The sequence below is a fragment of the Ceratosolen solmsi genome, unplaced genomic scaffold (assembly GCF_000503995.2).
Source record: "Ceratosolen solmsi marchali unplaced genomic scaffold, CerSol_1.0 scaffold45, whole genome shotgun sequence".
Lineage (NCBI taxonomy): Eukaryota > Metazoa > Arthropoda > Insecta > Hymenoptera > Agaonidae > Ceratosolen > Ceratosolen solmsi.
The window spans coordinates 1,161,917-1,186,397 of record NW_011948436.1 but is presented as its reverse complement, the minus strand read 5'-3'; the positions used below and the strand labels follow the sequence as shown (position 1 = coordinate 1,186,397).

Sequence of the window (24,481 nt, the reverse complement as noted above, 5' to 3'; positions counted from 1 at the left end):
TATAATTTGAAGTTTCGCGGATGACGACACGTTACATCCAGCAAGTTTCCATTTTGTCTGCTCGATGCGCTACACCTGCTTCACCACAGTAATGCAGGCACTAATTAAAAACTGCGTAACTTTAACTTTAATTTAAGTCGGCTATAATACTCGCAATAGAGGCTTGGGCCCAGATGAAATCTGACTCCTCGCGAAACTGAACAGGCAAATTCAAAAGTATTCGACAGCATCATTATCCGAGCGCGCCAAGAGCTGGTCTTAAGGTCCCATCAACCGCTACAACGCAACCTCTCCTCCGCCGCACGTGCAGGCTTTCCTTGTAAGCCGCCAGTCCCTCTCAAAGTGAGAAGAAAAATTTACCTGTGGAGGGTAGTGGTCGGGTAGCAACCTGAGGGCCTCCCGATACGAAGACAAGGCTTTATGCAGCCTACCCTGCTCGGCGTAAAGCGAACCCAGTTGTAGGAGAGCCTGAACCCTCGCCGCCTCGTGTGCTTTCTTATCCTTCAGGGCCGAGCCGTCGAGGGAGGCGCCCGTCCTCAATACGGCAGCGGCTTCGGTACTCCTGCCGACAGACGCCAGCGTCGCTCCCAGATTCACGTACGCCTCTAGAGAATCCGTCGAGCGGCAAAGGCATCCTCTTAATCATTCGCTCGATCTCCTCATCCCCCCTCCCCCTCCTCCTCATCGTTCTCCCACCAAAGTGTATCAGCCACCACTCGCCACGTCGTTCGTTCTCACCCTCGCTCTTTCTCTTTCTCATTCGCTACCCCTCCCCCCTGCCCCACCGCCGCCGCTTCAACATTCGAGGTTATTACTTAGCGCTCGTATCTGACACAACGATCGGCGATTTGTTTGGGCGCGACCCCGGAGCCGACGAATGCTCGCATTTGTCAGCCGCTCCTCGGAAATTTCAATCTGCGACTCGCTACTTAGCCCACGTGCTCGAATTAAGTTGGAAAGAGCGAGAATGACTAATTACGCGGGGACGTTCTCGAGGACGCTCTCGACGGCCTTGAAAAGACACCGAGACGTTGCCCGGGGGCTGAGACACGAGGAGGTATACTTACGCGCGAGGGATGGCCTGAAGTGAATGGCACGCTGGTAGCTAAGAATGGCCTCCTCGTAATTCTTCCTGCCCTGCTGCAGAATGCCCCTACGGCAGGAAAATCGTACGTGTGCGGATACAAGGGTTGGCGGCAAATAAAGAAGAGAGCGAGAAAATCGAGCATAATCGAGGGGCCACGACGGCCATTGGTCCAAGCTTATCGTGGTTTCCCAGACTGCCCGCGGCTTATCGACTCGCCGGCGATGGGCAAGAGCGAACTCTCACTTTCGCGGCCATCGCGGAGGACGAGGAGTCGGACTCTCTCGTCTCGTCTTCTCTTCCTCCTCATCCTCCTCCTCATCTTCCACCCCCTCATCCGTCCGTCCGACCCCTTTCCCTGCTCCGGTCCTATTGCACCATCCATCCCATCCGCCTACCCCCTCCCATCCCATTGCTCTCACGCTTTCTCGCTCTCTCTCTCTCTCTCTCTCTCTCTCTCTCTCTCTCTCTCTATATATATATATATATATATATATATATATATATATTTATATATATATCTCTATCTCTATCTCTATGTCTCGAGGATGAAAGGGAAAAAAAGAGGCAGACTTACAAGTTGTAGTGCACGTCGGCCATGTTCGGTCGATAGCGGAGTGCCTCGACGAAAGCTTCCTCCGCCTCATTGACTCGTCCTTGGGCGCTGAGGACGCTGCCCAAATTGCCGTAAGCTGAAACCCAGTTGTTTTACCTCTCGTTTACCTCTCGTTTACCTCTCATCCCCTCCCCAACCATTCCACCAATCTGCCCACCCACCCCCAATCACATTCCCTTCCGACTCCCTCTGTGGCGATGGGCCGAGCGGGGCAAACGGCTAACGATTACGGGGGCGCGTATACCGGAAAGACGGAAGTGAACCGCGGGCACGTGTATCGATCAGTTGCTATCTCGGAGCTCGGTCTTTTTAATAAAAGCTCGTCGCCGAGACGCATCAATCTCCCGCCTGATGAATGTGGGGGTACCGCGCTCGCAGTCCCCGACCCGCGGGAGACCCCCGACCTCCCCCGAACGCCCAACTCCCTGGAGGAGACGACGCGTGTACGCGACGGAGGAAAGGACCCGCTGAATACGAGGTTGCAATAAAGATAAGATAAGTTATTTATTGCGAGCATGACCGACCCGACCCCAGTGTTAATCTTAATTGTCCCGTTCTCTTCCTGCCCCTATCTTCGCTCGCTCGGACATCCCCAATTTTCTCCTCCTTCATTTTCATCGGCTCGCGAGCGCATATCGAAATACCGCAGCCCGGCCCGGACAATGTCGAGTCCGCGCGTACTCGGATTAAGCTATTGCGTTAAACTTTTATGATTCATTCTTGGCTAATGAAAAAACTTTGGGACGCCGATGTTATATTTTTCCAACTTCCTGCGACTCTTTAAACGCCCGCGGAGGGAATTCGTTCTTTCGGAAAGCGAGCGCGGGGATTATTATTCCACGGGATGCTGTAGATTACTCTCAGTGTCGCTCCTTGTCAGTCTGTACATTATTTATATACACATACCTCTGGACTGAAAAATAATTGATTACTTTCCACCGCCGTTTCTCATATCGAATTCGTATTTTATTATAAAGCTGCTGCTACGCTTGCCGCTTTGTTATTGCGAGCACACTTTCCATTATCAACTGCTCTCCAAATTTCAATCTTCCTCTATTATGTAAAGCCCTACTTCGTTCGCTTTAATTTATACCAATTGATAAATGATATAATGATGAAAATTTTGCCGTTTGTTTGTTGTAAGAACAGAGTCGCTCGAAATGTGCCGCAATTTTTAATAATTCTGCCTGCTGACCTCGTCGATAATTCAATTTAAATTTAAATCTTTTTATTTTTACGATACGCACAGTATGCATACAACAGTCATCATATCATTATCGATGTCATTACGAATGAAAATAAAAGATAATTGATTGTTAACATCTTATGCTGAACAGTGATTTTTACATTACATTACACGTTTCACATAGCTGTATCCGATCCGATTAGACGCGTAAAATCGAACAATAAATATAAATTATTGAAAACTATTTGTTACGGAGCTTGCATTATCTTATTGCGAATTTTGACGTAATACGTTAAAGAAAAATGGCCCTCGAGAGGCTTAGCGACTAGCCTCGCGACGGAAATACATCGTAGTAGACGTAGTAGACGTAGTAGACGTACGTCCACGACCACGAAAATACGTAATTAATTGGAGATCAAGGGTTAAAAAAATGAAGGACAAACGCACTCATCTGGCAAATAAGTTATTATTGATGGCGTATAATACGAGGGGACGGCAAGTGGAATCGATCGAGACCAAAGGACGCGCTCGTCGAATTGTAATTTATCGAAAAGTGCTGGTGAGCGAAACGATCTTGGCTGAAAGATCCCGCACAGAAAGTGAAGTAACTCGAGTAGGAGATGTACCTTTGGGGGGGTTGATGCGCAGAGCTGACCTATACAGATTCTCCTCGTTGTACCAGTCGGCATTTCGAAGAAGAGTCCTTGCGGCCATGCAGCTGAGGAGCGCTGCCGTGAGGACGAGAATGGCCCGGGCGAGCCTTACGAAGCCCCTGCGTCGCGCCAAGTTGAAGGAGGCTGAGATGGCGGCACTGACGGCGAGGCAGGCCCCGATGCTCGGCAGGTAAAGGATGCGCTCGGCGATGACGAAGCCCACGTAGACGAAAAGATTGCTCGCTGGTAGAAAGGGAAAGACGAGAAAGCCGAGTATCGTGAGCAAGGAGGAGGGCACGAGGATTGCCCCACACCTTGCCGACACGTGCCGTTGTTGCTGCTGTTGCTGCTGCTGCTGCTGTTGCAGTAGATGCTGGTGCTGGTGCTGCTGCTGTAGATGCTGCTGATACTGCTGCTGGTACTGTTGCTGCTACTGCTGCTGTTGTTGTTGTTGTTGTTGTTGTTGTTGTTGCTGCTGCTGTTGCTGCAGTAATTGATGCTGCTTCTTTTTGGGACAGTGACACTCGGCGACGGGGCCGTTATTGTTGTTGGCGGCGCGACAACCGTCGGTGTGGCAAGCACCGGTTCGCCGGCCTGCACACACTGGACATCGCGACGATGAAGACGATGTCGAACCGAGGAGGCAAAGACCCGTTGATAGTCCAGAACCAAAAAAACAACTGTTCGAATCACCGTGATATCCGCCGGAACCGCTCAACAAAGACTGCTGCTGTTGCTGGTGCTGTTGCTGCTGCTGCTGCTGCTGCTGCTGCTGTTGTTGTTGCTGCTGTTGATGCTGCTGATGCTCCGACCTGGAGCCAGAGGCGATAATGATGAGCGAATAAAGCTAAAATGGTACGGATTAAAAGAAAAAGTGATTAAAGTTAGAAACCTCGTGCGCGATCGATGGTGAGCTGGCTGGGAGGCAGCACGCCGCAGGCTACGAATTGCCCAGAGGATGGCGGCGCCCAGACTTCCGTAGAGTAGCATGGACTCGAGATTGCGGGGATCGCGGATACTGCTCACTATGGGCACCGCGTTCATAGACCAATCGAAACTCAGCGAGCACGGACAGAGAAGCATCCCGAGACTCGCCGCGGGCAGGTAGAGGAAGGTCAGGCCTCGGGTGAGCCTCGAAGGATGCCGCGCCACCGGATTGTCGGCACTCGCGAATTCCGGCGCCCTGCCACCGCTGACGCGTAATCGTCCCAGTGTGATAATGGCCAGACTGCCGGCAACGAGGGTCGACGACGGCCAGCGACTCTTCATCTACAAGTCAATGTTTATACACAGCTTAGCTGTGTAGAAGCTCGTGCTCTCCTCCGAAAAATATCAACGCGAAATCGCTTGAAGTCGAATAGAACTTTTGCCGGACGTTAATTCAACTTCGACTGCGTGTCATTGAGCTCGAACGAAAATTCTTACTGTTATTATAGAAGTCAGCATTAAATATTAAAATCTTAAAAGCTTCTTCTGGCAATAAAAATAACTGCACTGCTTTTTTTTCCCCTCGTACGCATTTAACGTGTCGAGGAGATTGATTGACTGGCTATTAACCGTAATAACAAAACTAGGGAGATATTTGTAAAATATATTTAATTTATATGTGTTAATATCAACACTATTTGTGTATTAATTCGTTGACATATGGTTGACAGTTGATTTGTGCTTCCAGTTACGAATAGATTGCGTATTGTTTACCGAAATAATAATCTAAAAGATATATACCAGCCAACGTTATCGAACAGTCAGACAGATATATATCAGGATTCATCTGTGTAATTATATATAAATAATCCTTGTTTGTTCCATTAAAATACATTATAAATAAAGCGCTGCTGTTATAACTCATCCAACTTAATTATACTCGGATTTTTATTTATTTTATATTAACATGCCTCGTATATTACTTTATCAAGTATATAGCATTAATTAGTCAGTATTAATCGAATATTTTAGAGCTTAGATATTAATCATAAGAGTTAATTCAATAATAAAAACGAAAAAAGGAGAAAAACGCTTAAAGTTTTTATATTTTTATCACTTTGTGCTCACTTTATTACTTTTTTACTCGGAAGTTTACATATTTATTAGAGAGCCTACGCGTAATTTTCTATAAAAACTCTTTTTTATTTTTATTTTAATTTTTTTTTTTTTACTCTTTTTTATTATTATTATTTTTTTTTTTTATTTAAACGTTAAAAATAAATGGATCCCTTATAAAGAGAGATAATGTAGTGATTTATAATAAATGATACACGAGTACATGACGGCGGCACTTCGCACGATGAAATATCGATAACTAGTCAAATTTGAGCGCTGCTTGCTAATATTATGAAATTAATCACACGTCCCACGACCCATCAATATTAAAAAAACTCGATAATCTTGAATTGAAGAAGTAATATTTTTAACACAGCCAAATAATGAATTACAATGGCACGTCAAATTACACAAATAGAAAGCGGTTGTCGCAAATGTATACGGTTAAAATTAGAATTTGCATAAAGAAAAGTAAAGAGAGAGAGAGAGAGAGAGAGAGAGAGAGAGAGAAAGGGGGGAGGGAAGAGAGAGGGAGAGAGATAGAGAGATAGAGAGATAGAAATTTAAGCCGAGCCTGATTAGCATAATGGGACTTTGTTCGTATCAAAAATAGGAACGTCGTATCGGACGAGAATCTGGATGTCGGATTTAGTTTATCGGTAAAGAGCTAACGAGAAACATCCAGAGTCAAGAGCAAAAAGTATTTTACTTGCAAATACCGTCAAATTAAAGCATTAAATCGAATTATCGATGTTTGCAAATAATGTGCCGCCGTTTATTATCACTTCAATACGGATTCTTAAATACGCTTAAGAAGCTTTTAATTTTATTAGCCTCATAAATGTATTGCTCGCTAGGAACTTTGCTAAAAACTACATTTAATTTAAGTAAATGATTCAAAAAATCATTTCTTCATAAAAATATTTCCTATCTCCTCGGCTATTGCGTTTCCACTTAATAAATAGATACATTATACTTTGATGTTTTCTTATAAAATATCACAATCGGAGATTATCCGTGCAAGATTTTATATTATGTATTATCGAAATTTATAGAAACGGTTTGTGGATAATCCATGAGAATTCAATTCCCAAACTGATTTAAAGGATATGCAAGTGTGAACTCGTTTAATTTGCTCGACCACACACGTAACAGATAAATATAAACAAAATGTTGGATGCTTTCATATTACTTGCATCCTTTATGTCCTAATCTGGCTTTTATTGCTGCGAAAATTTTTAACTTTCTCACTTTCAATAAATCACCGCCAATTATTCAATCAATAAATACACATTTTTAATCTATCAAACACATATAGCTATTATTTTTATTCAATACTCTATTGGATATTTAATATAGAGTGACTGTAGATTAAACATTTGAGATAAAGAGTTAGCGTGACCCGACTGTTTTCATCGCGATTAAGAAAGTAAATAATGGATAGATATGCTTAATAATTAGTGATTTGCTTGAAGCATATCTTGCAAATACCATGTCAAATTCGATGTTGCGTTGAAAAAAAAGAAAAGAAAAGGAAATGAACGCACACCAGCCAATACACGTACAAAATGACAAGAAAATATACATCTTTGTTTTGACAATGTAGAGCATTGCAAAACTTTATTAACGCGAATGATTCTTTAGATTAATATGCACACACGATATTGTATACAGTTTTTTTATAAAATATAGTTTTACAATTATCCAAAGAGAATAATGTTGAAAATTACAAACAGGCGAATTCCCAAAAAAAAAAAAACAAAAAAAAAAAAAAAAACGCGGAGTTAAATAACGATTGTCGTTTTGTTATTTTTCTTTTTCGCTTTTTGTTTTTTTATCCTTTGACCGGTTCGAATGCTTTTATTAAATCTACATGTCACTAACATTTTTTAACATTTTTATAGAAAATCTTTATAGAATAGGTATTATACAAATACGAATACCCAAAACCAAAAAATCGAACTATCCTATTTTTAGCATTCCTCGTAAAAGCAATTTACATAGCGCAACTAGCCAGTGTGGCGGCATTTGAAAAAAGCGCGTTGAGTATTAAATTAAAGAGCTTGTCGCCGAGGAGAAAAACCTATATATTAAAGCTCGGCCTGGCCTCGTAGGCTCTCGAGCTCGCAAACTTTACTCACTGTCGCCCGATGATTCCTGATCCAGCTTCGGGTTCATCTTGTTCGCAGTCTCAATCAATTGAATAATGCGCGCACGAGTTAACGTTAAAAGAAAAGATGGTTAAAAAGCCGATTAATGGGAAGGGAGGTTGGAGGTTGAGGGGGGGGGGGAAGAGGAGGGATGAAGAATAGCGCGCGGTCAATTGAAATGCCGAAGTAAAGGGAGTGAGCGTTTGTCCGGATAGACATAATGGAGGGTCAGCGGTGACCGGGCTCGGTTCACCCGACGGACGCACAAATTATTACCTTGCGCAGGAGAGTTTCGCTATGGCAAAAGTCCCAGAGGAGGCAGAGCGCCAACGAGGATATGCCCGTCTCCTTGGCGAGGGTCGCCAGAATGGAAAAGAGCAGGGTGAGCAGCAAATGAAGTATCGGCCGTCCGCCCTCGTAGTGAGCCACATAGGAGAGGAAAGCGCCCTCGGCGAAGAGGCAAGCCAGGAGGTCGGCCCGACCAACGATACCAGCGACCGCTTCGCTGTGGATTGGGTGGACGGCAAAAAGCAGTCCTGCTATCGCCTGGGCCAGGGTCTGACCCGGCAACACCTGCGGTACAAACTTATTGAGCAAGCTGCTGGATTACTGGGTGAGGAGGGGGGCGGGGGAGGGGGCGGGGCGGAGGGGTGGAGGACGGCCAAATCGTACGTGACGTTACCGAGATGCTCCCAGCCCCTTATCGTCCCTTCGTCTCATGTGGCGGCGACTTTACAAGAAAGGCATTATCGCTCGATGCGCTGTGCTTTGTTCCCGGGCGCTCGGCTAAGTAAGTTGCAATCAGCTCCGGCAAACACTTGGCGCTTTGGGCGCGAGAGGAAAATAGGCGGAGGCGTCTAGGCTCGCTGATATATGAAATTAGGAAAGACATTTTCCCGGCGATATCGCTTGATTAAGTAGAGTTTCGAAGCGTCGTTTGCAGGGTTACGCCTGCAGCCCTCCCATGACGCTGCCGCCACCGCCGCCACCGCCACCTCCCCCTCTCCACGCCGACAATTCACCATCGCCCACCCGACCCTCGCAGCCCAACCGCCCTTGCAGCAATCAATGTATCCCGTGACTAAAGAAATTTCGAGTCCTCCAAGTGTTTATACGCGCCATTAAATTTTTATCTTCTGTCGCCAGAAGACCAACCCACGACATCTGCAGGCCTCGATCAATCTCCACCGAAGGTAATCGCAGAAATCCATATCTGACGAATAAGAGGACAATCTTATCCAGTGCCTTCCTTTACAAACAAACTTAAAATATCCTAATCACATTACATGGCCGCCATAAACTTTATGGATTTTATCCGTAAACTTCTTCATGGGCCCCCGGCTGCAGCTCGAACTTACAAATAAAGCTTCCATATTGATTTGCTCCTCTTTGTACGTCTCCAACAAATGCTCCTTGCGAATACGATGAGATTTTTATGTCCCGCCGCGATGAGAGAAAAATTTGTTCAAACAAGGCACAACTTCGTTAAAATTACTTATTTATTGCGCTAATTTTGGATCTTGTAATGATCGCCTTGTAAAGTAAGAATCTCTTTGAGTGTCATAATTTCATTCTCATCGCTTTCCCTCAGTCCCTATCAAATTAAGATAATTTCTCGTCAGCCGATAAGCGTGCGTGCCAAACATAATTCCCGCGCAAAATTGTTGTATTAATTAATTTAATTGCGAGTATCGGTTTAGAGAGTGCATCAAGCTTTTATTCGAATGAAAAGAGAAAAATAATTGCCATCTGCTCAAATTGAAATGCAAAACGAATGGCACGAGCGTACGACTTTGTGTCTGGAAAAAGATTTTGTCTTTCAATCAATTCGACAAGGTACCTTCTTTACTATCGTGTATTACCAATACTGCAGAACAGTTTCTATTTTATCTCATCACGAAAGAGTAAAGGCTTACCTCCAAGAAATTTTACCTCCATGAGAGCAGTGTGAGTTGAACCGTAAAGATTGCACTCGTAGCCTTCCGTAGAAACGGTAATTAGACTCACTAAAGGACTACGCCTGCCCTAGCCGACAGGCTTTTATTTTCATGGATCAGGAGCGGCGAATCCGAGGTTGTGATACATAACCACAGGTCATTCGTAAAAACAAATACAGAATTTTGTCTGCAATTAACGACGTTTAATAGAATATAATGAGCTTCGGAATGAAATCAGCGAATATTCTTAACATAAGCACTCGTTCTTGCCTCGTCGTCCTCTCTCACACACACACTCTCTCTCTCTCTCTCTCTCTCTCTTAATCGTCCCTTGACAGTAATTATCATATTTTAAAATGCCTTTGATAATAATTACATCAATAATACAAAAAAAAAAAAAAAAAGAAAAAAAAAAAGAAAGAAAGAAAGAAAGAAAATGCTTTTAAATAGAGAGTAAGATGAGAAAATTATAATTATTAATCAAATAAATGAAGTTCTCGAAGATATTATGGTGAGCTCAGAAAATGCAAAAGGCGAATTACTCTGTGTCAATTATTCTACCTTCTCTATTTTCGAATACCAAACTTAAAATACCATGTTCTCTTTAACTTTGCCATTGTCATTTTCTTATTATAATTATTTTTAATAATTACACTGTCATGGAATATTAAATTTCCTAATTAATTTACACATAATTGCGCTACGATTACGAAAATAACCTTTTTACATAATTGTAATAACATATAGCTCGTTCTTTATGCAAAGTATTTTTGTACTCGGTATTGGCTATTCTGCAGAAATTATACCCTAATTTTTCATATTAAAGCTTGTTTTCCTAAATGTACATGTTATACGATTTTTTTCATTCCTAGGCCATTTATCCGGGAGGAACAAAAATTGAGAAGAATGCGAATATTTTTAGTTACTTCGCTTCGTTATATTTACAACGCGAAGTTAAAATTGACTTGGGCGGTTAAGACTAGCTATTGTATAAGAGCCCAGTAATTGGGACAGCGAAGAAAAATTGCGTCTGGCCGCTTGGTATGATGATTCGAGCGAGCTCAACAATTTTTCAACTTGCAAGACTCGTTTAAGGAAATGATAATGAATTATCAGATAATGATCATCAGATTACAACGGCATTAATGACGACAACAACGATTACAATCACGATAATATTATTAATAATAATAATAATAATAATAATAATAATAATAATAATAATAATAATAATAATAATAATAACGATAACATCAGTACAACAACAGCAACAAACAACGGCAACATCAACAACAGTAGTAACAATAATAATAAGCACAATAAATATGAAATATTAAGAGAATAATTTACGAGCAAAGTTATAGAGTTTTTGTCACGTAAGCCATATTATTTTTTTTTCTTTTGCGATGGCACACGCCGGTTAGTATTGATTTGCAAGAGGCGCGCGTCTCTTAAGATTTTTAATAAGTTCATGGAAACTAGGTAGGGTTTGCAAATTAAGCCTCGTTATAAAGATACAATAATTGATGTAATATCTTCGGATACATAAAAATACACGTTAACGACAATAACGGACTGACCCGCAGTCACTGATACATCCACCCTAAAATACAAAATACTGGATACGCATAAACCAAGATGAATAAGGGCAGATAAATGAACAAAGAAAGCTGCTCCCCCACTCGTGTGATCTCGGTTTAATATAATTCGTTACAAAAGCCATCGGACTGACCAGCGATAACGTAAATATAACAGTCAAGCTAATCCTATTATCTCATAAAAGTTTGGCTCACATATATTTATGACAATCTGTAGAATAAAAATTGCGTTTCTGTGGGACCGAAGTTGCTTTTCCAAAATGTGAATACAATTTAAGCAATGACATAATACGTAATCTCACAGCCCATTGCTAACCGGAAAAATTACCCATATTCGACACCATCGTTGAAGAATTTTTTTTTTTTTTTTTTTCCATATTCCTTAGCCGTCGATAAGTATCTGCGGACCGCGTCTACCAAGGAGAAAGAAGGTAAATTAGCAAAACCAATCACCATTTTTGCGGGGAGGGGGGGGGGACGAACCTCGTCTTAGCTATTGACGAAAACCCAACAACATGAAAATAATCTTCGGCCTTGGCAGTTGGCAATTTTGAACTCTAGAAGTCGTTTAGCAACCTCGTATACCAAAGCCTCCAGATTCGCTTATTCGATTAGTCTATTCCAGGAGCATCTTAAGCCTTCGACTATCATCTTTCACTTCGCTTCCCCTCCACCCCACTCCACCGCTCTCCACCGTAAATTCTCCGGCAAGCATATTGCCCTAGAAAAGCTATTCCATAAGCTCGCATAGTGGGGCGCGTAATTATTAATTTCTCTTAACCATATCTCAAGTATTACGTAATGCATAAGCAATCGAAATAATAAATGATTTCGACACTCGAATACTCCCCCTTTATACCTTGCAGCTACCATTCACCGGGGTCTCCAGGGTCATTTTTCAACTTTGAGGTCTTACAAAATTCTATTATCAACGAATTTGAAAACTAATTCTCATTCTTTATCCACTCGATATAAATGTCTTTTATTAACGGGTGGATCCCCCCCCCCCCCCCACCCCCCACCCCCATTAAAAAGGGGGAAAAATACATTATCCACATATGAATTCGCTCGTCGTTACAATTCATTATTGCTATCAAATATAAAAGTAAGAATTCGAAACATATTTATAAATCCCGGGAATAAAATGCAAAGAGCCTGCGAATCTCACTTTATGAAACTGCTATACAAGCTTCTATTATTCATAAGACATAATTAAAGTAAAGAATGGAAATCCAAATAAAATCTGATCATGTTTCAATATATTGAAAGAATAAGATTTTTATCTGACCTTCTTATCGGCCAATATTCTACAAGAAATATAATCATACAATATAACTCATTCCAAAAGTTAAGCATTGAATGTAAATAATGGAAAATGAATTATTATGGATTTTAATGAAACTGCTAGTTTCCCTCAATAAAAGATCGCAGAACGTTTTCTATATTTACATAATTATTTTTGTAATTAAGAAAAAATTCAATCGTTACTTTAGTATGCACATTGAGTAGCTCATCCATTCGATTTTACTTTAGGCATTTACAAAAAAAACAATCCTCGCCGCAAAATATAAACAAAAAAAAACAGATCAGATATACGTAAGTAAATAAAAACATTAAGAATTGTTAAATACAAATGATTAGGCTGCTTAAGTAATTTACGTAATATTAATGATCCTAATAAATATATAATACCTCGTTTGTTTGATATGTAAGAATTTTTTTGATATTTGTAAATTATTTTTCATAATGTTTTATTTGAAATTTTTATATACTATTTCTTCTGATTAGAAATACTTTAATATGTAAATATTTGTAATCGTAGATAGTAAATTGAATTATGAAGAGCAAATAGAATCTGTCACTTTTACAAGAAATAATTAAACCAAAGCATATCAAACTAAATAATCGAACAAAGTGAAAAAGCAAAGGCTTCTTAATAGAGAAAATTTTTAATTAATTATTACAATGTGTGATTAATATAATAAACCAATATATACGAATGCCGCAAAGTTTTCTAAATAATGAACAATTAATAAATATTCGTATGCTAATGCATAAAAAAATTAATGTACTGTAGTAAGTAATATATATATATATATATATATATATATAATTTGTTTTTAAAAAATATGAAGGAGTATAAAAAGATTTTAATATTTATACATTTAATAGAAGTATTTATTATATCTAATAGAGACGCAATGTTAAACAATCTCATACTTTATTTACGCACACATTCACGTATTTTCATACGTTCCTTACTCTAAATCAATATTTAATAATCGCCTCTCGCTCATTCTTGCTTTCGACAATTATCTAACAAATAATTATTAAGTTTCATATATAATTTTAAACATCTATTTACACTAAATAATTTTACTAATCGTGTATCATATGCCTTTAAGTTTTTATTAACTTAGGATAATAATAATAATAATTAGAAGAGCATTTACGTTTTTAATGGCACAAGAAATATCGTATCCAAGAGCCACTGAAAAACGTTAAAATCTAATGGTTACACCTACTCCCAACACATACACTATCCCCATTTGAGTCATAAATTAAGCTTTATACATACATTCATAATTACTGATTTTAAACGGATTATACTATTAATAAAAAAACAAACATACATACAAATCAATGCTACTGATAATAATGAATATCCGACATATGGTGCTTCACTCTTTAAAAAATATATAAAAATTCGATACGTCAGCTAAATAAATGCAACTTTGAAAAGTTTGTATTGAAATCTAACGTTATTGCATCTATTATTGCGTCTATATCAATATTATCATTGTTAACAACCTTTGCAACATTCGTTATTAATATATGTCTTATTTGTACAATAAAAATATTATTACAAACAAAATATTAATCTAACTATGAAAATGGCAAAGATGAATATGAAAAACAATGACGAAAACTTATCTGTTTCATAAATTATCTTGCATATCCAACTTTTTTACGAGCTCGCGAGAGTACAGTAATAAGTTACTTCATCAAAATTTTTGCATTTTATCTGCATTCTACCGTAGTTCCTTTAATATTTTTCAAAACGACATTGCAGCCCAGATAAAATCTGAATCTGACGAACTTGGATGAATTGCGTAAAATAATCATAAAAAATTGTCGAAATCAATAGTCTGGGATCACGCGTGAAAAAGCGTTTTCAATTCGTAAAATATTTAAGGTAAACAGGAGATGAGCGACGAATATATAAGTTTATGCAAAAGATCCTGCAGAATAGAATATACGAAAATTAAGCTACAATTCTTGTATTTTCCTCTCAGTCCCCTATATGACTATTCAACGTCAACTAGCGATGAGAAAAATAAACGAGTCTCGGCACGTGTGTATCACTGTCCCTCCCCATCCCAATTCCCAATTCCAATCCCCATTCTAGCCCGATACTTTACACGAATACTTTATACATTCACCTTTTTAGCGATCCGAACAACGAGGGCCGTGCAGAACGCATGGAGGGCGACGTTCACCAGGTGATAGCCTAGAGGCTCGAGGCCTCCCATTAAGTAGTTGAGCCGATAAGTGGCGACACATAGAGGCCGGTAGCTGCCATGGGATCCGCGTTCCCGCAGCGACGTGCCCCAAAAGTCATTCTCCAGAAGTCGTGACCAAGGTGTACTCGGCTTTAGGTCAGCATTCGTCAGTATAGCTCGCCTGTGAATTAATCGAAATTTTAAATGATTAAACGTTGCCACAATGAGAATGAGCGGGAGGATATGACAGTTCATTGAGCAACGGATTTTTCAATTGAAGAATTTTTGGTGGCTTTCTGCCTTCCGTATCTCCGATCGACATCCCTTCCCCCCCCCCTAGTCGTAGGATGCCATCAACTCTTGGGATCGTCTTTTTTCAATTTTCCTCGTTAAGCTACTCGTCTATAATTTTACAAAATCCAAAAGATTGCAGAATTATGCTTCTTTTCGCATTTTTCTCTGCTTGAAAATCCCGAGCAATCCTGGTCATCCAATATGGTTAAAAAATTTGTTCGCGATTGGGCGGCAGGTGCGGAGAAGACAACGATATAATAGAGAGAGAGAGAGAGAGAGCGTGTGTGCGTGCGTGCGTGCGTGCGTGCGTGCGTGAGTGAGAGTGAGAGACAACGTACTGACGCGTATAAATGAAATCGATTTGGGCTGCCAAACTTTACGAAACATACTCGGAGGGAAATATAAAGCTTCAGAAGTTGGCCCAAAAGAGCAGGAGCTTAATTTTTCCGTAGACAATTGCTCAAGGATAAAAGTACTTCTACGGAACTTTCTCGACTTTACCACTTTCTTAAATACATCTTTAAGTAGATTTTAAGTAAAATAAAAAAAATTTTTTCTCTCTTTTTTGGACACAGTTAAAATTAGTTAAACGTTAATATGTGCAAACCAATCTACCGACTAAGACATTTAAATCGATTGTAAAGAAAAATGTATAAAAATTCTTTTAGAAAGAGAAAAGAAAAACTTTTTGTAGGGACGGGAGAGTTTATTAGACGGGGCGGAAAGAGCTTATTTTTATTTATATGTGTAACTTACTGTGCTATAATTTGAACAATGGCAAGCTTGGTAACACTATCTCTAAGTAATCAAACATTCATATTAATCTATCTCCTATCTAATATACGATCATTTACAAATAAAAGTATAATAGTTCGTTCGACTGGGGAGTGCTTATATTATCAAAATCGACAGCGTATATTAATTTAGAAAGACGATTTATCATCCTTACTAGCTTTAAAAAGGCCGTATTAAATTTAAATGACGTGAAAGTAAGAGTGTCGGTGAATTGTGCAATTATTTACACATTTGTTAAATTTTCCTGCGAATGATTGCAGACAATGATGCGACAATGATTATCTTGTAATAAGGAGTCGATAGTTTCGCTGCTGCATTATTACTTTTGCGAAGCGAATGTTGAGTGCATAGAGAGCTCTCGGAAGAGAAGGGAAGAGGAATGGAGATAACCAAGCCGAGAATAAAATATAACAACGATTTGCGGAGATATGCGAGGCGGTCGAAAAAAATGGGAAGAGCGAGGGAAAGCGTGGCAAAGGCAAACGAAATTGAAAACGCGAACGAGCAGTGCGCGCAATGATTCGGAAGTAAGTGGAGTAGTGCGCGGAATTGTAAGGGGTGAAGTTGAGTAGAGAACTGGTCGGGGGACTGGCAGGTCGGGAAAATTGTCGGGGGCGGCTCGATCGGTGCGTGCGACATCGCGGGGAAATCTCGGGATGCTGGGCGATAGGGAGAGGAGAAACGTCGGGGCTGTAGAGCGGGCAAGAAGGTGGAGTGTACGGCGAGAGTCGTGGGACGAGCGACGGTAGTGCGGGGATTGGACGGCGGCGGCGGCGGGGGGTGGCGGAGGAGGTGGTGGCAGAGGAGGAGGAGGATGAGGATGAGGAGGAGTATGAGGAGGAGGATGAGGAGAATGAGGAGGAGGAGGAGGAGGCAGAGAGGGCGAGGTGAAGTGAGGTGGGAGGGGACTGCGGGGGCAGAGCAACGGCTGGAAGGGACTTGGTATCGATTTCACCGAGTTTCCACGGGTAAACGCGACTGGCATAACTTTGGATGTAACGCTGGGCTGCGCGGTGCGTCGCGACGCGCAGAGGTGGGAGCCGCCGAGCGCGAATAAAAGCGGACGCTCGATTCGTTCGCAGCGATAATAGATAGCAGCCGCGTTAATAGAAAATAAAAAACTTTGAATTTTGTGAAACGGGAGAGGGTATGATGGATTTTGGTGAGATGACGGGGGGGGGGGGGAATCCGTTTTTTTTCCCAGGACTCGGGTCACCTCGGCTGGGCCGGTAAACGACGCTGACTAATTGGAGGTCTTGGAGGACCTGGATCGCGTGGTCGAGGGCCGTTCGCGCTAATGTGTGCCGAGGCTGCGTAGCTGCGTAGCAGGAGAAAAGAAATAATCGATGGGCTCGTGGGGCAACAGGTATTGCACGTAAGACAGGTGTCGGGGCGCTTCTGCAAATCCAGCGTCTGGCGGAGTACCGCAGCGACGTTGCCAGCCCCCGAAGCTCAAGACAGAGTACGAGATAGGTTTTATGTACTTTACATAAAATTACGGGGCCCGACCAAATGATATTCCACTTAGATCTTCTATCGTGGGGATTATACTTTTAGATTTATGTAGGCCGCGCGCGATAAAGTCACCTTTACTTATCGTTTCTTTATTTCGCGTCGCCCTCGGTCTCCCTCGTTCACTAATCCGCGTATAGTCGCCGCGATCTCGAAATTGGACCTCGATGCGTCTAAAAGGAAAACCATCCTCGGAAGAGCTAATTAAGAAAATCCCGTTGGTAACTTGTTTAAAATCTCGATGATATTAAAGGAGCAAAAAGAAAACCCTCCCCGGAAGAGCTAATTAAGAAAATCCCGTTGGTAACTTGTTTAAAATCTCGATGATATTAAAGGAGCAATTACCGAGCCCCCAAACCAGAGGAATGCGATGCTGTAGACAGAGAGAGAGAGAGAGAGAGAGAGAGAGAGAGAGAGAAAGAGTCTTGATTCACAAGTGTGTACGGTTAAGCATCGCAACGGGATTGCGAGGAGGGGGGAGAGTTGTCGGGAGTATTATAGGAAAAACTACCAACATCTCAGAAATTTCGTCGAAAGTAAAAAGCGCTTATAGACAAAGGTATGTCTCTTTGATGAGTGGCTTTAAAATTTCCTTTCAACTGTGTCTTCTGAGATATTTATGCCGCTTTAGAATAAAATTCTATCTTTGGTTAACGCTAGTCTTCTTGCTATTACTTTTGGAAAATAAATGACCCATTAAAGCTATTTACTGTAGTAGTTGAAAGCCAATAATTTATGCGGTCTGATTCAATTTTTTTTTTTTTTTTTTTTTTTGTATTTAAAGGCTTAATGAATGTAGAAAACTTATTTTTCGATTTGCAAATTACAAAGTTAAATTGCCCTGCTTCTCCCACACAATTTGGTATCGCAAAAAGAAATGCCAAGTAACAGTAGAAAAAAAAGTAGAAGAAGAAGAAGCAGAAGAAGAAGAAAAAGAACAGCTTTTTTGATACGTAGTAAAATGATTTTCATTGTCACTTATAAAGTGTGAGCTCGTAAAATCATTCGTGCAGTTATGTGTGTTGTATACCACCGAAACCTTGTAATTGATTTGCTACTTTTAATAGGCCATTGTTTAAATAATATTTTTTTTTCACTGTAACAACAACATAAACAATTCGTAATACAATATTCTATTGTTAAATACGATGTCACTAGGTTTTAAATTTGAAAAAAGACAACATTTATTTTCAATTATAAAATTTTGATCAAACTCTATGAACTCTTTTGCGCTGTCCCAACGTTATTACCAACCTCATATTTGTAATTTCATTCCACCCTCAATCATAAAATAGTCTTTTTATGAGCACTAAATTGTTTTATTTCAATATTTTTACGCAAGTTATAGAAATATGAAAACAAATGTAATAGTTCAATGGAAAATACATATCAATTAATTTTCATTAAATCGCAATTATATTAATATTAAACACAAATACACGTGCTTTTATTTTATTTTTTATTATTATATTAATCTTTGATAATATTAATATATTTTAATTTTCAATTTTATATTATTTTAATATTTAATCTAATCATAAAATGCATTCAGTTCATTAGAGTATTAATTTTAAACCATAATTATGTAAAAGAAACGCAAAGTTCATCAAGATATTAAGTTCGAACATCTATCGTCTTAGTAAAGCAAATTTATTTCAAATATTTATTTATCTATCTTATTATATATATTATCATAATAATCCAATTCACTCGTACACAAATTTATTGCACAAAATTTGGCCTTGAAACCGTAGTTTTTTAGTTTAGGTTTTAAAACTAGTAAAAAAAATTGCCAACTATCAAATATTTATTTAAGAAAATTATTATGTATATATATATATATATATATATATATATATATATATATATATAAAGATTAAATACTTTTAAATTGGAATAATCTCATAATTTTTCTTTCAAAAATATACTCGTAATACTTTTCTGAAAAAAATTAGGTTTGATCAAATTACTTTGACACAGTTTTTACAATTTTAATGGATTTTTCAGTATAACTTTGAATGATGTAGATTATTGAAAAGTATTAAGATCGAACCTTATATAATATATACTTTTATTACAACACTGTCATCGCATCAAAAAAATTGCGGTCTACGACATCGAACCAGAAGCACGAAATTTCATCTTTTGTAATCGTTTATAATCGTAAAATGCTTCCCACGGTCTGATGAAAATCTGTGTTGCAAAAGCGCCTGCAGGCATTAATAAATACATCCATATATTCGTATGTAATATACATAAGTTAAAAGTCATAGACTGTTCTATACTTTGAGAAATAAAAAAAAAAAAGAAGAAATTTAATCGTCTAAACTGGCGCAGCTACTAATATGCCACCAAGTATTTTAATATTTTCATTAATATGTTTTATAGATGGTCGGATAAAATCTACATAATTACCACGGTAAATCTTCTAATATAACCTCGTTATATTATCATGAAGTTTATAATAAACTCGTTAATTTTATAAATTTAAATTATTATATTTTCAACAAAAATACTCGAAAGTTACAGTTAATGTATTAAATACAGTTACATAAATTAATATATTGGATTCTATTCGTGTCTTCCAGCCCTATTAATTTCTAGATTCCATATTGGAATATCGTTCATCTGTTAGTTAATATAAATGATTATCAAAAAGCTTTTAAAGTACGTGAATTGTTAACGTTGAAAATGAAAATTATAAGTAAATAAGATATTTAAGACTCGAATGATTATATATATATATATATATATATATATATATATATATATATGAGCTTTACGACAACTTTATACCATATATAATGTGACTAATATTCCAACGTTATATCTTACTAGGCTTTAAAGTACTTTTGTACATACATAATTTTCTTCCGAGCCCAATGTGCCGAAATTAATAATAATTATATCGAAATAATTTGTAAAAGCTGTGTAATGTGTCCTTGCAATTGTCATTGATGCAAAATAAAACATTTACTTACTATTTAAATAATTAATTTATTATATTTATATGTTTATATGGATATTTGTGTGACAATATGACAATAATAAATGGCTTTTAAGGAGCTTCGACTCTACATAATATTTATAAATTATAGTGAAAGATACCTCATAATAATGTATGCTTATAAAATATGAATATTATGAATAATTATCAAAATTCTAATTAAAGTAGAGACTTAAGAAAACTGAAACAGAAAAAAAAACATAAAAAATTTAAAAAAAAAAAATACTCTTCTTCGTTGAATATAGACAAGATTAATTAACGTAGATATTAACATTGTATAAGAATGGTGTGTCCTACATTACGCTTTGCACTACTTTATTCGCTCTTCTGTAATGCTTTAATCATGAGGGCAGCCGGTCAACATTTGCTAAAACTAATTAAGCTGTTTAAACAAAACGACAATACGAAAAACTTCGTCATTCATAAAAGAGATAAAGATAAAAACAAGAAACTTTTGCTAGCCTTCGTCGGTATAAAAATGAGGAAACGGTAAAGCCCGCGTTTCGCTCGAAAAATTCTTGGCGCACAAGTACTGTAACGTTATACGTTTGATATGCAAAAACAGGCAAGATTGTATGAAAGTTGAGAGGCGGTAGAAATTGATGAAAAGAAAATTTGCAGTGTCAAAGTTACCGGCATAAAACGCTAACTGATTTCTCTCTTTCTCTCTCTCTCTCTCACTCTCTCTCTCTCTCTCTCTCTCTCTCGCACACGCGCGCGCACGCACGCACGTACGCACGTACGCACGCACACTCTATGTTTCATTCTTTAATTTTTGCACATCGACATCTTTGACGTATTTTTGTTGTATGAAATATTCATTCATTTCTTACATTTACAAAGTTGGTAATATTTGTCACTACTTTGAGTCGATCGAGTTGCAAATTGTATCCACATAAGTTAGCTAACCGTGCACGTGTCTAAAATGCAGATTAGAATTTTACAATTGACAATCCAATACCGAACAACGATATTACAAAATGGCTTCCATCTATGGACAACATAGATAATACACAACATTCTCAGCACAACCTCAATTTCATTCCAACAACTTTTACTCTCGCTTACCTCTAAAATACAAATCTCAATAATTGAATGCCGTATATAAAAAATGGTATTAAAAATATCGGTTGATAATTAAAATTCAGCTAAAAATCTCTCATTTATTTCGATCTTATTCATAAACACGAGCGACCTAAGTACTCATACTTTGCCATTTCATCAACCCGGCTTATATTTTTCTCTTCCTTGAGCGTGAAACAAGTATGACATTTCCATATTCGGTTGGCGAGATACGCGCCGCGTCTGAAATGTATTGCTTTTATTTGAACGTGACACGGTCTCGCCGGATTAATATTAATCCGCGAAACAAGAGAAATATTATACGGAGGCAGCGATAGTTAGTGGAGCGAAGGCTCCTTTATGTAAAATCGGGAGGCCGACGGAAATACGAGAGGCGTGAAGTAACGAAAAATTCCCGGAGCGTAACGTCGGGGGTTGAATTTCCGAGTCGAACTCGGAGCTCGTTTTTCTATGCGTTCACGCCGCGTTCTCACGCACACGCATATGCGCACGCTAAACATACACAAGCCCCGCACAGTCTAGATCCACGTATAGTTGTCAATGGAGCGAAGGGAAAAAGGAGTTAGGAAGGTATCGCGGTGCCTCCCGTTCGAATACCAAAGGCCACGTCTCCGGTACGACAGCGCATATCCGTGACTGTCCGGAGCTGTGATAAAAAAAATGGGAGGGATGGAGGGGGTGGGGGGGGGGACGATACGATTCGCGGTAGGTTCTCTTCAAGACGAAGAGCAGAGGACTCTCCCAGGATCTTAATTGACTAGGATGCGCCAAGGGCCGGAGCCCGTAGTAACACAGCGTAGTAACACGGGATGAAGGAGGACTGCGCTCCTCCTATCATCTCGAACGCCACCGCGATTTGCGTACTTCGGTGGGGACAGTCGCCCGGGTCGGGCAGGGCTCACCTGTCGTCGTACACGAAGCCAGCGTATAGGGTGTTGTAGTAGAGGGCCGCGGCGACGAGGGCGCAGGCTACGGCGAGGAGATCCATGTCGCATCCCCGGGCGGGCCTTCTAACTTGTTGCGCGTCGCGCCGGAGGCGGGCCGCCCCCGGGGCCGCACTCGGGCCGAGTCATCGTTGCGTGAAACACCGCGAGCTCTCGGGCTGACCCGGACGCTCGATCCTCTGGAGGCCGCGATCGCCTACTGGCTCTCGCCCACCGAGCATTAGGAGCTTTATATCATGCCCGAGAGAAGCATCGATCGGATGGGCGCCTGCGCTCCTGCGAACTGCCGCCCGCTCCCTGCCACCGACCTCCGCCTCCTCCTCCGTCGTTCGCCCAACCGTCCCCCCGACCGCGAGAGCCGCGCGCACCTACACCTCGACAGAGCGAGGCCCAGCCTCTCGAAAATGCCGCTGCCGGATGCCGTGGCCCTCGAGTCCTTGGAGGCAGGGGTAGGCGGCGATGGCGGTGGCAGTGGCAATGGTGGTTACGGTGGCGGCGGTGACGACGGCGGCGGTGACGGCGGTGGTGGCGGCGGTAGCTGGTCCAGGGCCTAGTCGCGCGCTCCGTAGCATTTACTTTGTCGCTAGTCGACGCTTCATCCGCCACTCGTCAGATTTTCGATTTGCAATTAGCTGTGCACCGGACCAACACCACTCCCACCACTACCTCCCGTCGCCGCTTTGGCTCTAATCCACTAGCTGGTCGACGTCGACGCGATGCACTTGACTCGAGTGCTTACGGTCAAACGTGAGATACGTGCGTGATAACATCCGTCAGGTCCTCGCGATCTTACCAAGGAAAGAAGAGAACAGATCAACAGACACGACGGATTTTATCATCGAGTTGCTATTCGTTTTTTTCACTCTGGGCGCTTTTTCAAAAATTCTTACCAACTAATCAATGCCTAATGGAAACGCGTAATCTTATAATAATGAACCGATGCAGCGTCTCTTCACTCGCTAAAGAGAGAAAATAGTTATCGCCAAGTGGCCAATTCGCTAATTTCAGAATACACATTTGATCAGTTTTATTATTTCATTTTATTTCACTTACGGACTTCTATACCGATGATTGATAAAATTTTCACCATAGGTTTTGGTAAATTCAAATTGTAATTACGAATTACGCTATACAATGAGAAAAGTATAAAGAATATCTTTAAGCTGACTTACTGAACTAGTTTTCTATTAAGTGAGTATGCATACCATGTAATACATAATTTGTTAAACACTATAATGTAAACGTTTTACAACAACAACAATAATAATAATAATAATAATAATAATAATAATAATAAATCGATCCTAGCTTGAGAAAAAAAAATATTATCATAACGTAACGTTCTTTCATATTAACCAAGTAATTTTTATTTTTTTTTAACTTGTATAAGAAACTTAGTTACCACGTATATAATGATATAAGTAATTGTAAATAATAATAATAATAATAATAATAAATAATAATAATAATAATAATAATAATAATAATAAATAATAATAATAATAATAATAATAATAATAATAAATAATAATAATAATAATAATAATAATAATAATAAATAATAATAAATAATAATAATAAATAATAATAAAGATATTATATTTTAAACATATTTTAATATATATTTAATAAAATAAATATTATTGGAAATATTACTGATAAATCATAGCTCATAAATATAGAAGGACTCGTACCTATTTAATGCTTCCTGTAACTCATATATTGGCTCAACCTATACTAATATGCATTTTTGTCATCTACACATTGACGGGATCATACTGGGGAATTTTTTTTTTTTATTTAAAAAATAAATTCTCTTTAAATTTAAATCGAGAATATATTGAATATTACTAAATTTGGTTATTAAATATATATATTAAATTCCATATTAATTTTAAATACAAGTGTATTATAGTTTTTAATATTGATATTATTGAGAAAAATACGATAAAAATATCTTATCCATAAAATGCTGTGAAATTAAAATTACATCATAATAAGATGAAGTTTGTTTTAATTGGTTTAATTGTAGAATGTATGCGAGCGCGCGCGCGCGCGCGTGTGTGTGTGTCTCTC

At 39.3% G+C, this 24,481-nt stretch overlaps 1 protein-coding gene across 1 annotated transcript in view; it reads right to left on the bottom strand.

Moving 5' to 3' along the window:
* Tmtc2 (Transmembrane O-mannosyltransferase targeting cadherins 2) overlaps positions 1 to 22,611 on the bottom strand; it is a 25,592-nt gene extending 2,981 nt beyond the window's left edge. Inside the window, 10 exon segments of the mRNA XM_011503235.1 lie at positions 361 to 605; positions 1,068 to 1,153; positions 1,662 to 1,776; positions 3,513 to 3,833; positions 3,836 to 3,891; positions 3,971 to 4,259; positions 4,262 to 4,808; positions 8,009 to 8,305; positions 14,711 to 14,951; positions 22,364 to 22,611. Coding sequence (XP_011501537.1) covers positions 361 to 605; positions 1,068 to 1,153; positions 1,662 to 1,776; positions 3,513 to 3,833; positions 3,836 to 3,891; positions 3,971 to 4,259; positions 4,262 to 4,808; positions 8,009 to 8,305; positions 14,711 to 14,951; positions 22,364 to 22,449 — 2,283 coding nt within the window. The 5' untranslated portion in view covers positions 22,450 to 22,611.
* Between the last annotated feature and the right edge of the window lie 1,870 nt (positions 22,612 to 24,481).